General features: G+C 40.7%; 1 protein-coding gene across 1 annotated transcript; it reads left to right on the top strand.

Annotated features, from left to right (window-relative positions):
* Positions 1–10,657: 10,657 nt before the first annotated feature.
* LOC118358441 (arrestin domain-containing protein 3-like) lies at positions 10,658–15,822 on the top strand. The gene is made up of 6 exons (XM_035736276.2): positions 10,658–11,359; positions 11,556–11,622; positions 11,718–11,865; positions 12,100–12,202; positions 12,765–13,030; positions 13,464–15,822. The coding sequence occupies exons 1-6, from the start codon at positions 11,074–11,076 to the stop codon at positions 13,566–13,568; spliced, it is 975 nt and encodes a 324-aa protein (XP_035592169.1). The 5' UTR covers positions 10,658–11,073; the 3' UTR covers positions 13,569–15,822.
* Positions 15,823–16,268: the final 446 nt, after the last annotated feature.

A 16,268-nucleotide genomic window follows, 5' to 3' on the forward strand; every position in this document is an offset into this window, starting at 1 on the left:
CATACATAACAACCCTGTGTTTACTAAATGAAGTAAATACCATCACATGCCAGGATCGTTTTCCCTTGGTAACTAAAAACATATGTGCAGACAGACCAGCTTTGACACATACAGCAAGGTCTGTATTCCTTCATCCATTCATTCTCTTATGTCTCTTCAGCGCACGCACGCACACGCACACACACACACACAATGGAGTGATTAGCCCCAGAGAGCATAGGGAGAGCCCTTTACCCAGGGTACACCACAGTCTGCCCAGCCGCCACTCTGGAAAATCGTACTAATGCTGGAGCAGAACTGTATGTGTCGTGTCTGGATTTGCACACCCACTTGCCTGTGTGTGTCTGTGTGTCATATACTCCACTGCCCAAAAGCGTTAAAGGGAAAGCACTATTATTTTCTCAAGTACAGTCTTTAGACTCTTGCTTTTGACGACAACTAACAAGCTGAGAACATGGACCGCACAACTACTTTTTTATACAAGCGAAGTATAACAAAGTACTGAAATATGTCTTTATATTAGTCTTACATGAGCCTAATTTCTTCTTCAAAGTGTATTCGCCATGTTCACAGGTGTAAAAGTACAGTGAAATTCTTACTTGAGAGTTCTTTCCCAACAATGGAACATAAATTATTTGACAACATCCTGAAAATACCAGACAAATATAAATGGTTTCCATTTCATAAAATAATTCACCCTTTACCCTGCTGAAAGTGTCTTCTCTGCTAGGTGACCCGTTAGGTGATAAATGCAAATATTTAGGTGCAATGGCAGTCTCCTCTCCTGTTGGAGTTGGTTGTACACCTGGGGTGTATTCATTTGTCAGATTAGTTTAATCTGCAAAACATTTAATCTGTTGCAAAATTTTGCAACGGTGACTGTTTACTCCAACTAGAAAATGTTTTGCAACAAAAACAAGAGTTTCTGTTGGACAAATTCAGGTAGGTCCCTCCCCATTTCGTTGTGTTCGCTCTGTTTGCTTCCATTTGGTTCTTATAGTAAACTTGTAAATGGTTTCTGTTTCAAAGCGCTTTTCAGCAACGAAACGTTTTGCAATGGAATGCAAATGTTCATAAATGCATGCAAAAAACATAACTGCTATTTCAAACATGCATCTACGGTTGGGTCTTTTGCCCATGTATTAGCAGCAAAGAAAAAAAACATTGCAATACTTCCATAGAGGCAGATGTTACTCTAATCGCATGTCATTGTTCCAAGGTGTAACTGTATGGGAGATTCTCAATTGGTTTTGCTCGACACCTCACATCCTCTCCCGAAGGTAACTGAATTGAGGATGCGAGGAGAGGAAACGTGTGTGTGTGTGTGGGGGGAGAAGAGAAGGAGAAGACAGAATTTTTCCCAATTGAAAATCTCACTATGCTCTCCATTCTGCGCATTCCACACTTCCTGGTCACCTGTGTGCCACAAGTGACCACCAGTGGTGACCCATGACCCAACATAGAGTGCCCTCTTGTGTAATTACGTGGTAAATACAAAGACACAGCTGAACTATAAATAACACAACAACCACATACAGTGCCTTCCACATTTTGCTGTGTTCCAGCCTAAATTCAAAATATATTTTTATCAACCATCTACACACAATATCCCATAATGATAGTGGAAGCATGGTTTTAGAAATATTAGCAAATTAGTTGAAAATGAAATACAGAAATATGACATTTACATGAATAATCACACCTCAAAACAATACATGTTAGAATCACCTTTGACAGTTATTTCCACATGATTCTTTTTTAAATTGTTCAAGCTCTGTAATGTTGGTTGTTAATCATTGTTTGACAGGCCTTTTCAAGTCTTGCCATAGATTTTCAAACCGATTTAAGTCAAAACTGTACCTAGGCCACTCAGGAACATTCAATGTTGTCTTTGTAAGCAACTCCAGTGTATATTTGGCCTTGAGTTTTAGGTTATTGTCCTGCTGAAAGGTGAATTTGTCTCCCAGTGTTTGTTGGAAAGCAGACCAGGTTTTCCTCTAAGATTTTGCCTGTGCTTAGCTCTTGTCCTTTTCTTTTTATCTTGAAAAACTACCCCGTCCTTGCCAATGACAAGCATACTCATAACATGATGCAGCCACTACCCTGATTGAACATATGAAGAGTGGTACTCAGTGATGTGTTGTGTTGGATCTGCCCCAAACATAACACTTTGTATTCAGGACATGAAGTTAATTTTTTTGTCACATTTTTTGCAGTTTTACTTTAGTGCCTTATTGCAAATAGGATGCTTTTTATTTTTTTAAAATTTGTATTCTGTACAGGTTTCCTCCTTTTAAAGCTAACTGCACAGGGATTTCATGAGGCCAATGGTGACTTTAAAACAGGTACAGAGTTTAATGGCTGTGATAGGAGAACTGAGGCTGGATCAACAACATTCTAGTTATTCCACAATACTAACCTAAATGGCAGCTTCCCCTCTGGCAACTGAGTTAGGAAGGATGCCTGTATCTTTGTAGTGACTGGTTGTATTGATTCACCATCCAAAGTGTAAATAATAACTTCACCATGCTCAAAGGGATATTCAATGTCTGATTTTTTTTTACCCTTGAACCAATAAGTGCCATTCTTTGCGAGGCATTGAAAAACGTCCCTGGGCTTTGTGGTTGAATCTCTGTTAGAAATTCACTGCTCGACTGACGGACCTTACAGACAATTCTGTGTAGGGTACAGAGATGAGGTAATCATTCAGCATATTATGACTACTTATTTAGGCTTGCCATAATAAAGGGGTTGAATACCTATTGACTCAAGACATTTCAGCTTTTCGTTTTAAATGAATATCAAAACATTCCTAAAAAAATAATTACACTTTGAAATTATGGGGTATTGTGTGTAGGCCAGTGACACAAAATTCAATCCATTTTAAATTCAGGCTGTAAGACAACTAAATGTGAAAAAAGTCAAGGGCTGTCAATTCATTCTGAAGGCACTGTAAGTAGGCAAAAATGGCTCTTACACAACATAAATGTTACATTTACTGTAGAGTTGGTCAGCTCGGGACTTTATACAGAAAAACATGTAGATCTGATCCATGTTTGGAAACTACATTAGTCCTTGAAGAGCCTTACCTCTATGCTTCCATTTGTTATTTTCTGAATGTTGTGTCGTGCAGATGTACAAAATGCACTGACCTTGACCATCAAACTTTGAGAACTTCTAAGCCATTGAACAACTTCTTACAATACAATTGAACAGACTCAACTCATGTTCACACCACAAAAGTAATATTTTCTGAAACATCTTGTTTTTACAGGATTTAATCACTGGGGATGAACAGTGTGTCCCTCAGGCTTGTTGTCTGGTTAAAGAAGAGTGAGTTGGTGTCTTCTTTAGTGTCAGTGCGTTCACGCCTCGCTGCTCCTGTTAAAAGTGAGAGTGTTGCTCTGCTCCTCTTCGAGGTCTTTGGAAGGTGAACGGTAATTGCTGAGGGAGGATTTAGCCCGACCAGTTTACCAAGGCAACTCTCTATACCACAGAAGTCTAGAAAGTTAGTAGCATGTTTCTCAAACTTCAGACATGAAGTGGTTGAAGATTACAGTGTGTGTGTGTGTGTGTGTGTGTGTGTGTGTGTGTGTGTGTGCGTGTGCACGTGCGTGTGTATGTGTATGCCTCACTCTCATTAGCAGTAGTGTTATCGCTGTGCTTATGACATCTTAGCGACAGTATGGGCTGGACAGCTGGACCGCAGAGAGCGGGCAAACCTCAAACCACATCTCCAAATTTAATGTTCAGATTCTTTCACCCTGACTACATGATGCAATTGGCTGTTCAGGAAAACCCCAAAACCCAAACAGCCTTTTCCCAATTGTTTCACTATCACATTGCAGTGACACTGGATAAAATGGATACGCTTTGTCTGGGGAGACACACACACACACACACACACACACACACACACACACACACACACACACACACACACACACACACACACACACAGGCCTATTGGTGGAAAACTAGGGTTTCTGTTGTCTGGAGAGACATGGTGGTGGTTATAGCGTGAGTTTTTTATGGATAGTAATCTGCTCTGTGTGTGTGTGTGAGCGTGTGTGTGTGAAAGAGAGAGATGGAGGGAAGAGGGAGAAGGTAGAGAGAGAGTGTGAGAGAGAGACGATTCAGCTTAGTGTTTTATTCTTGATTCGAAACCATTTCTTAGTGAAGATCAGTGGAAAATGACATAGGGGTCTAGTTGTTGGGTTTTCGACAGAGTTTGTTTCTAGCAGAGCCCTCACCAGCATGGTTTAAGGAGAAGAAAGTGTTATCTAAGGATCTGCACCAAACTAAGATTGCCAACTGTTCTCTCTGTGGCTTCCTGTTTTGCTGTAGGAATTCTTTGGGTGAGTGTTAAGGCACAGAACTGCACAAATCTGACAGGGTAAAACATTTCATTGCCTCTTTTTCAATTCTGACATTTGTTTCACTGTTTTAAAACTATATCTTAATAAAGTCTATCACTATGGAAAAAGTCTCCCAACATACACTGAGGTTAAAGAAGGACTTTTAAGCCTTGAGACAATTGAGACATGGATTGTGTATGTGTGCCATTCAGAGGGTGAATGGGAAAGACAAAATATTTAAGTGCCTCTAAACGGGGTATGGTAGTAGGTGCCAGGCGCACCGGTTTGTGTCAAGAACTGCAACGCTGCTTTTTCACTCTCAACAGTTTCCTGTGTGTATCAAGAATGGTCCACCACCCAAAGGACATCCAGCCAACTTGACACAACTGTGGGAAGCATTGGAGTCAACATGGGCCAGCATCCCTGTGGAACACTTTCGACACCTTGTAGAGTCCATGCCCTGACAAATTGAGGCTGTTCTGAGGGCAAAAGGAATATTGGGAAGGTGTTCTTAATGTTTGCTATACTCAGTATATGCAGTATCCACTTATTTTACACAGCACCTCATCTCCAATCGTTGAGCACAGCCAACTAGGCACACCATGAAATATCAACGTGGATAATTGGGTAGTATTTGGTTGAGATGTTGATTAATGAGAATGCAAGCCATTTTCACCCACTCTTGTTTTTCAACCACTCCACAAATTTCTTGTTGACAAACTATAGTTTTGGTAAATCTACTTTGTGCATGACACAAGTCATTTTTCCAACAGTTGTTTAGACAGATTATTGCACTTATAACTCACTGTATCACAATTCCAGTGGGTCAGAAGTTTACACACACTAAGTTGACTGTGCCTTTAAACAGCTTGGAAAATTCCAGAAAACTATGTCATGGCTTTAGAAGCTTCTGATAAGCTAATTGACGTCATCTGAGTCAATTGGAGGTGCACCTGCGGATGTATTTCAAGGCCTACCTACAAACTCAGTGCCTCTTTGCTTGACATCATGGGAAAATCAAAAGAAATCAGCCAAGACCTCAGAAAACGAATTGTAGACCTCTACAAGTCTGGTTCGTCATTGGGAGCAATTTCCAAATGCTTGAAGGTACGACGTTCATCTGTACAAACAATAGTACGCAAGTATAAACACCATGGGACCACGCAGCCATCATACCGCTCAGGAAGGAGATGCGTTCTGTCTCCTAGAGTGCAAATCAATCCCAGAACAACAGCAAAGGACCTTGTGAAGATGCTGGAAGAAACTGGTACAAAGTATCTATATCCACATTAAAACTAGTCCTATATCGACATAACCTGAAAGGCCGCTCAGCAAAGAAGAAGCCACTGCTCCAAAACCGCCATAAAAAAAGCCAGACTACGGTTTGCAACTGCACATGGGGACAAAGATCGTACTTTTTGGAGAAATGTCCTCTGGTCTGATGAAAAAAAAATAGAACTGTTTGGCTATAATGACCATTGTTATGTTTGGAGGAAAAGGGGGAGGCTTGCAAGCTGAAGAACAACATTCCAACCGTGAAGCACAGGGGTGTCAGCATCATGTTGTGGGGGTGCTTTGCTGCAGGAGGGACTGGTGCACTTCACAAAATAGATGGCTTCATGAGGGAGGAAAATTATGTGGATATATTAAGGCATATGTTAAGACATCAGTCAGAAGGTTAAAGCTTGGTCGCAAATGGGTCTTCCAAATGGACAATGACCCCAAGCATACTTCCAAAATGGCTAAAGGACTAAAAAGTCAAGGTATTGGAGTGGCCATCACAAAGCCCTGACCTCAATCCTATAGACAATGTGTGGGCAGAACTGAAAGATTGTGTGCGAGCAAGGAGGCCTACAAACCTGATTCAGTTACAGCAGCTCTGTCAGGAGGAATGGGCCAAAATTCACCAACTATTTGTGGGAAGCGTGTGGAAGGCTACCTGAAACGTTTGACCCAAGTTAAACAATTTAAAGGCAATGCTACCAAATACTAATTGAGTGTATGTAAACTTCTGACACACTGGGAATATGATGAAAGAAATACAAGCTGAAATAAATAAATAAAATAAATCATTCTCTCTACTATTCTGACATTTCACATTCTTAAAATCAAGTGGTGATCCTAACTGACCTAATACAGGGAATTTTTACTCTGATTAAATGTCAGGAATTATGAAAAACAGAGTTTAAATGTAATTGGCTAAGGTGTATGTAAACTTCCAACTATTTTAATGGATACATTTTTTCCCCTATATTCATACAGTTTCTTGACTGTCCAGCTCTCTAATAATTACTAGACAGGAAGCATCAAAAATTCTAAATAAAGTGACTAGAGGACTAGGAAATATAACACATTTTCAGTGCGGCCTTCCGGACATCATTGAAGACCGAATGCGGCCCCCGGGGGAAAATGAGTTCAACACCCCTGCTGTAAACGAATGTGTGTGTGTGTGTTTGTGTATGCGTGTGTGTGCGTGTGTGTGTGACCGACTGTGTATGTGTGTGTAAAGTATGTAGTCAAAAGGTCCTGTTGCCTGGGAGCAACAGCTTTGTAGCAGAGCGTGCCAAACACCCGCCCACAACAAATAGACTTCCAGTTTCAAACCAGCTGGATCCCCTTGCTCCCGGGTTAGTCCCTGTGTACAAAGCTTAGGTACCTTTGATACAGATTTATACCCTCCACTGTTACTGAAAACCTCTCATTGAGTGGAATTAAGCCCCCTCAAAGCAAATCAAAAGTCCTCAAATGTCCACTCTTACTAACAGTGGAACCTAGCTGAAAGAATCCAACATTGTAGGTGTTAATCATGTACAAATAGTGAGGTTTAAACTAGTGTAACAATCTTCTGATATTGAAAATCCTTTCAAAAACTAAGGGAGATACAGACCCTACAGAGATACGCCCAATCCCAGGTTATGCTTCACTTAACCATTCTTGGTTCTCTTGTGATAGGGCTGACCATGTGACCTGGGCTGAGTCCTGATTCTTCGTCGTTCTCCAAAATGTGTACACTTTGGCTGCATCTACACAGGCAGCCCAAGTCCGATGTATTTGCATATCAAATACCCATCAGATTGTTTTCCTTCCTGAAAGTCTAAACAAGAGAAACTGATCTTTTGAATTCAGATTTAGTCCACATTTCTCAATCCTGATATAATTCTGATGTTTCATAGGCGCCCTCAGTCTGGACACTCAAAAAATAAAATCATTAACACGACAATCACCCCACTAAAAAATGTGGAAAAGTGACAAGCATTTCACCTGTGCACTATTTCAGAGGCTACATCAGTGGCAATCCGTGAATCTGATATGGGTCACGTAAAACTGAATGTGGAAGCAAACACAATATATACTGGACATGGAGAAAAACAATCAGAATTGGATCATTTGGATGGCTCTAAACACAGCCTTTGTCACAAGGATTTTACAACAGTGGAAACTCACTCCAGCCAATGCTTAAACAAATCCCATGCTTCTAAATCAGGGATGGAAGTGTACACTTTTGGAAAAGGATGGAGTATCGAGATGTTGCCCTGGCCAGCAAACCAGGAACAACTCTGAGGACGTGGTCAGACAAAACTCCTCGTCTTAACTCAACTGCCCATCTTGTCCTAACAAGCGTTTGTGAACAAAGCCCAATCATGGCAGAGGTCCATCTGGCAGAGCAAGGGTGGTCATGATCACTCTGTAGAGAACGCCAGTGAGATTGAGTCACTGCAATCCTCTGTCCAATTTAAACTTGAAACATGTTTTTTCTACTACACTATTTATGTGTGTATTAAGATAAAAAGGGATCAAGGAGTCTAACGTCTAATGTACAATTCAAGGGAATTTACCAGGGGAAGATGCTTTCCTCAATTAGTGATGACAACTTGCTCTTATGATGAAAGTCTCTTTGAGATGAGTTTGGGATGCTCTTGAAGAGGTTTTTCCTCATATATACAGCATATATATAAAAACATTTTGATACAGCTGTATTTGAAGGTCCTCATCATTCTCCTTTGCTTAAGAGGACACAAAAACAGAGGCATGACTATTGAGCAGTGTGTGTGTATTCGTGTGCAAACTGTCAAGGTGTAGTGTTCTGACAGCATTGAGCAGTGATCCATGTAGTGTGGTATGATAACCATCTATGAACTCTCATTGTTACAAGACCAAGACATGCTCTACATCTTATAACACATGGCCTCAATACATTTACACAGCCCGGCATGACCTCTGACAAGTCAATTGTTCAAACTGTTGCACTTCACTGCCCCAGTGAGAAAGATTCAATGGCACCCTATTCCCTATCCAGTACCCTTCTTTTGACCTATGCGCCCTGGTTAAAAGTAGTGCACTAATATATAAGTAATAAATAGGGTGTCATTTGGGACATACCCATCGTGAAGACAAGAGCACTGGCAGTCGATGTCTCTCTGCTAAGTTCACTATGAAGAACAACACAGTGAGAATGGAAAGATGTGGTCAAAGTAACTTGTGTCAAGTGATTTTATGTCCTAGAAATGTCCTAGAATTTTATGTCCCAGAAATGTTTTTCTAATAAACCATTTTCAACATTGTGGAGATTCTATTCCTTCTTAAAACCAGAGTGCAAAGTGAAGCTTTGAAAACACTACTGCAGCTTGATATCTGAAATTGAAGATATTGACATTAAAAGAGGTTCAAATGTTACCGATAGGCTCCCTTTAAGATTAAACACATTCATTGTTCAACAACCACACAATGAAAATGGCTTTTGCTTCTTATGGCTTCCTGCACAGATTTCTAATATGACTCCAGTCTGGGGCAGCAGGTAGCCTAGTGTTTAGAGCATCGGGCCAGTAACTGAAATAGTAGCTGTATTGAATCCTGAGCCAACAAGGCAAAAATGTGTCATTCTGAACAGGGCAGTTAACCCATGTTTGTAAAACAATTACAGTGTTCAAAAGTCATATTAATAGATAGATTATTATAAATAATGTTTTGTTACATTTAACTCCCGAAACTGCTGTTATCCTTAGTAGGTGACATCAGAGGTCAGGATGTGGGAGATGTCAGAACTCAGGATGACAGACTAGTTTCCCACAAATAATTACGAGCTGGAGGGACGTTCAAGTGGATTTTACCCAGTCGTATGTGCTAAATACCACCTTCCCACTTGGTTATGAACGTAGCATTAGTTGTCTTCATTGAGCTGCTCAGATGAAACGCTGAACATCATACAAAAGTAAAGGAACTATCACCATCTAGTGGCAAGAAAATAACAGTACGCCTGAGTAGTCACCATCTCTGAATGTGCTCTGTGCAACACTGTTCCACAAATTAATCGACAAACATCAAGTGGAGCCACTTCTTGTTTTTAGCTGATAGGAGTGGAACCCAGTGTGATCGTCTGTTGAAATAGCCCAACTGTGACAAGGATCGACGAGTCGTGCATTCTGCGATGCCGTTCTGCACACCACTGTTGTACTATGCCGTTATTTGCCTGTTTGTGGCCCACCTCTTAGTTGGCAAAATTCTTGCCATTCTCCGTCGACTTGTCATCAACGAGCTGTTTTCACCCACAGTACTACCGCTGGCGGATGTTTTTTGTTGGTCGCACCAATCTCTGTTAACCCAAGACCAGAGGCATTCGACTCTTACCGTACGAGGTCTGGAGCCTGCTGGTTTTCTGTTCAATCTGCTAATTAATTGTACCCACCTGGTGGCCGAGGTCTAAATCAGTTCCCGACTAGAGAGCAACAATGAAAAAATGTAGTGGAACTGGCTTCGAGGTCCAGAGTTTAGCTTGAGGGACCTAGACACTGTCGTGCGTAAAAATCCCAGGAGGCCAGCAGTTTCTGAGAACTGGCACCGAAAATCATGCAATGTTCAAAGTCGCTTAGGTCACTCGTTTTGCCGATTCTAATGTTCAATAGTACAGTAACTTGAATGCCTGTTTTATATAGCAAACCAAGACCACTTTCTGTCGGAGCTAACTATTTTCGTGAATGGTTGTGTACCTAATAAACTGGCCACTGAGTGTATATTGCGTAGAACAGACATGCCTCTCTTGACATGTTAAGTATGGTCCCGTTCCGTGCCTGCATGGCATTTATATCTGCAATACTGAGCTGGCCTGACAAGATTCCTTACTGTACTGTACATGTCAGAGGCATATCTGCCCGAATATATTTCAAGCGGAATGTTGTCATTGTGGATTGTGCCTTACTGATCACCGCCCAGGTGTTGACACTTTCTCCGTGCACAAACAAAGCCAATCAAACCACCTTAGTTTAACGACAACAGAAATTTACCTGCACGTGCGAGGGTTATACATTTCCCTCAAAATATGTGCTCTCAGTGGAATGAATAATGAGTTGATCGATTGTGAAGCTGTTTAGCTAGCTAGCTAAATTGCTATTTTAGATATTAGTTGTCAGTAGCTAAATTGTCATTGCAGTTAATGAATTGAACTTAATTAATTTGGCTACATCTCATTACTTTCATATCTCTAAACCATATGAAATAATCGCCATCATATCTAAACCTTGCAGGTAGCAATTGTTCTAGATACGTTTTTAAAATACATTGATTGACTGAAGGGACATGAACGGGTTAAAATTCCCATTCAAGAAGAACGGTTCAGCACGAGACGCCCCTGTGTGCATATCGTGGGCTTGCGCAGTCTGGTTTAAACAGTACACACACAGTTGTTGCTTCTTCTTCAGAGCCATTTTATTTGCACAAAAAAATGTTTGGAGAAACGTTTAAAAATTTTACAATACATTTCAACGCCAATAACCCGAGATTGACTTTCTCGAGTGGTGACTTTATGGCAGGTCAGATTTCCTTTGATCTTTCGAAAGAAACAAAGCTCAGTTCTATAACATTAACATTAAATGGAAAAGCAAAGGTACAGTGGACAACACAAGGAGGAGGTGGTGGAAGAAGAGGACGACGCAGAAGGCAACGACGAGTCCACTCGGCAAGGCTGGAATTCTTCAACTTCTCTCAAATCGTAATGCAAGAAAATAACGGTAGTTATGTTATTACTTAGCTAGCTACACAGTTATTTATTTACAAAGATGCATCATAATCTGAATTCTGATACACCGGTGTATTTAAAAAGGTGTGTGTGCGTCTGTGTATCACATTGGAGTTATAATCATAGCTAGCTAGTCAGCTAGCTGTTGTGTTGCGTTTTAAATGAACTGTTTTGTTTTCAATCTTCAGCGGTCCCTAACACCACACTTCAACCAGGAACCCATGTGTACCCATTCACATGCCAAATCCCACAAGGGTGTGTATGACGTCTTATTACTGTGTGTGTATGTTTTATTCACTGTTGTATATTCAAGGTCTGACCATTATTGTTACTTATTTTCATTCATTCAGAAACTTCCCCTCCTCTTTCCATGGGGTGCATGGCAGTATAATTTACTCAATGAAGGTGGAGATACACAGGCCATGGCATCTAGCCAAGGAATTTGTGACTGAGTTCAACTTTGCCAGCCACATAGATGCCAACCAACCACATCTTCTGGTAAGGGCATGTCCTCCCATTGTCTATCTGAACCTACCTGGGCATTACGCCAACCTTGAATGTCAATGAGTTAAATGTCATCCTATTATAATTGCCTTTTGTAGGTTATCCAACTGATTCCCTTTTGATATAGGCCTATGACATATTAGATTGGTTTGAGTCGAAGAAAGAATTTCAGCATTTGTCACAGCCATACAAAGTATAGTCTGACCCCAGATCTGTGTGTTGTTCCAGGCTCCTCTGGCAGGCAGCAACACTAAGACCCTGTGCTGCCTCTGGTGTGCCTCAGGTCCCATCTCAATGACTGTCTGCACTGAGAGGAAAGGCTTTGTCCCAGGTAAGTAAGCCTTGTCCAAGCCCGAAAGGCTCCTGCCCTTTTGACCAAACTCCTGTTTCTGTAGCGTTAGGCAAGTTAATGTACACGTACACAGGAAGCTAGTACTGGAACAATAAAATACACTTCCTTAGAGGGGCTCCAGCCCTGACATTGTTGTATTTTTCTAAACTTCAACCATCCTGAGTTCACATTCTACATGCACGATGTGAAACGAACTGGGAATGCAGCAGTAAGTTCTTGTTCACAAGGCTAGTATTTTACAAAACAAGACCAATATGTTAGCCAGCAGACTGTGGTATGCACCCAGATTTGGTCTAAGAAGTGGGTCTGTCTTTGTGAACAACGGAATAATTGTGTCAGAATGTTAGCTAGAAATGCTGTGTGTGCATGCCTGAGTTTTCCAGCGCATGACTGGTGTACAAAATTACTTGTCTATTATTGTCAAATAAATGGAGACTCAATAGAAATTCCTGTTCACTTGTCAAGTCTTCCAAGATAGTTGTGTTTACACACTCCAATAAACAGACACATCTCACCTTTGAATCCCTTTTTTTTTCTATAGGAGAGATGGTGAAAATCATCTGTGAGCTTAGTAACGGCTCCTCTCGGATAGTGACTCCGCATGCGACCCTTATCCAGAAGCAGATGTTCTACACCCATAACAAGTGCAACAGGAGGTTGCAGATGAAAAACCTGGCCTCGGTGGATGGTCAGCCTGTCAACCCCAGTAGCTCTGAGGTCTACAGTGATATGATGCTTCCCATCCCTCCCAACACAACTCTCACTATCTCCAACTGTCCTATACTGGAGCTGGATTACACTGTGGATGTAGGTATCCATCTGGAAATGATGCAGCTTTTACTACCCATCCCAAATCGAACCCCTATCCCCTAAGCACTCCTGGAGATCTGGGCCTGCATTCACAAAGCGTCTCAGAGTAGGAGGGCGGATCTAGGATCAGCTCCCCCCCTGTCCATGTAATGTTATTCATGATCTTAAATGCAACACTGATCCTACATCAGCACTCCTACTCTAGAGACTTGTTGTGAATATGAGGCTGAGAGGTATAAGCAATATGGAAATTACCCCTACTTGCCCTCTCTCGATAGCCCAGGTGCAATTTTTTGCCATATTGCTTACATCTGTATAACCTGCACAGATCTCCTCAAAATCGTAGGTTAAATAGGTGATTGGACTGGCCCAATGCCTATTCTTCTGTTCTGATGTTGTCTTTTCTTCCTGTTCTTCTTCTCTCCTGCAGGTGAGTCTACGTATCAGAGGTTCCACGGACCTCAAGGTGCTGTTCCCCATTGTGCTGTGTAATATTCCTGTTTACGCTCCCCAGCCTCCACCTCCATATCAGTAGCAATAGTACTAGGATCACATTGCCCCTAGACTCCAATCTAAGGTCAGTGTTTTTCTGCCTAGTGGTTAAGGTTAGGATTTAGGCAGGGTAAGCAGCACTTAGATACGAATGTCTCTAATATGTACCTAGTCATATTAGAGACATGCATAGTGTCACACAACTGGGAATGAGAATATGAGGGTTACTAGGAACCATTCTTCACTGATTATTTGGACAAATCACGATTTCGCCGGGTTGGTGTAAACCTGGCATCTTTAGAATTTTGGAAAGGGGGGGGGGGGGTAATTAGGCCCACAGATGGCTAAAAGGATTTCAGAGGAGGGCATGTGGACTTCGCCGCTCACATTAGGCCAAACATCTCAACAAGCCCCCCACCATGTCTAGTAGCTGGCCAGAGGCCGGCATTCACTCTAGATTTGGTTCTGGATTCTGAGATTAGACACTGCCAAACCCCTTTTAAGATGGGGTTTCCAATTCTACAATTTATACATGTTTATCACCATAAGAATTGTTAGAGCAAGTTTTGTCATCGACCACCATGTCAAATCCTTCCTTCATATATTGTCTCTTACCAATACCTATGGAAGTCTTGTGCTGTTTCTGCTCACTATTGCCATAAATGTTCAGAATTCATTACTTAAAAAAAAAAAACGGACATTCCAGAGCCTAATTCACCTCCATCTAGGTCATGAGATGAGGAACTATTGGGCAATGCTATTGCTTCGAGGACTAACTCAATACTACAGCTGATAAGGAAGAAGGCTTGATAGACAACTAAACTTGCTCTAACACATCTCACAACATAACAAATTGTAGGATTTATGTTAAATGCCTCTTAAAAAGGTTGATTTGCAATAGTTCTCAGGGTTGTACCAAATACGGTACCAGATTTTGTAATATTTTATGCATCAACTTTTAAAAGGTGTTTGTTCCGTTAATATTTCTGTTACATGTTTTTATAGCCATGCAGTTTTATTTACAGTTGTATGTATGTGTGTATATAAAACTGCATATATTTCATACTACTTACATGTAATGATGCCTTGCCATCCTCCAGTGTTTGAGGTGACAGACGGACAGTGCTTTAAATATCTAATGGTGCAGTCGTTGTTCATCTCTTGCCAGGTCATGTTGCTTAGCATTTCTTTCAAGGTGCTTGAGTGATTGTTAACATAAGATAATTGGGCTTTGTGACTGTGTTTACTCATGTTTGATCAATTGCTCCGTGGTGTCTGTCTGTCTCACCCTACTTGTCTTTTTTTATCATGGTTCATTTAAGGATTCGATTTGTTATTCATGGTCAACATTGTTTTGCCCCATTCGTTTGGAAAATAGAATGTTCAGGATGCTTGTGATTCAATCACTAATGAATTTGTATGTCCATTTTAAAATGACACTAATGCTACTACACTGTTCTCTTGCTGTGGTCTGAATAACAAAACCATGTTTTTACACTTCTAGTTGAATGAGCGTAATCCAACAGAAAGTCTGAAACATTTGACATTTATATGGTTGAGCTTTACTACATGAAGAACCACTCAAATTCACGCACAATAATATATTTTTCACATGAATTGTGTTGATGTGTGTTTGTGTAAATCATATATTGTATTTATGTTGATGTTCTGTTTTAACACTCCCAAGTTCATCCATTGAGGACATCTACTCATTTTAAACTCTTTCAAACTCCCTTGAAGAGTTCAGTACTGCCGTTAAAAGATGTGCACAACCCATTGTTTTGAAGATGTATTGGTGGTAAATTCATTATGTTGCATTGAACGTGGACATTTTTTCCCCCATTTGATTTCAAATGTCAAAACTGTCCTTGTTTGTGATGTAGTCCTTGCCATTGAGTTCCCTTGAACCTTCTTAATGAAGACAGGGAAGTACACATCTCTAGACTCTTTATGTATTGCCAAAAATGTATCATTTGTAATATCACAATAGAAACACAGTATTCTGATAAAAACATGTTGAATTGCCTCTGTGTGTATGTATACATACATACATACATGCATACATACATGTTTTAATCACAATACCTTTTAACAATGTACTGTATATTTTGTTGTGTCTGTCAAACTGAGTATCAAGGTAGCACTTTAGGAAAGCCCACTGAAACTCTTAAGTAGATCTTCACAGATTGGCCACCTGTAGAATTGAACATTTTGTAAGTACTTTTTGACTGATACTACTTATATGCCATGAATGTTATTGACCTGTAATAAACACATTAACTTCCATTTGAACATGATTTCAGAGGGGTTTGGTTAAATGCGGAAGACACATTTCAGTTGAATGCATTCACTGTACAACTGACTAGGTATCCCCTTTTCCTTTCCCATTCTTGTGTTTCCATATCCATCAGTGTTTGACACTAGTTGTGATACTATACCCAGTGTACAGCAATGAAATGTTGGTTAAATATTTGTTTCATTTTATATACCTGCATTTGTTCTGGGTATAAATGGTATGAATTTCCTGTCCTTATATTTGAGATGAAGGTGCATTAGTTTTTATTCCCAACGAGGGCAATATGGGTCAGAGTATTTTCACATACACTGAGTGTACAACACATTAGTTGAGTTGCACCATCTTTTGCCCTCGAACAGCCTCAATTCGTCCGGGGCATGGACTGTACAAGGTGTCAAGCGTTCCGAAGGGATGCTGACCCATGTTGACTCCAATGCTTTCCACCGT

The sequence above is a fragment of the Oncorhynchus keta genome, chromosome 25 (assembly GCF_023373465.1).
Source record: "Oncorhynchus keta strain PuntledgeMale-10-30-2019 chromosome 25, Oket_V2, whole genome shotgun sequence".
NCBI lineage: Eukaryota > Metazoa > Chordata > Actinopteri > Salmoniformes > Salmonidae > Oncorhynchus > Oncorhynchus keta.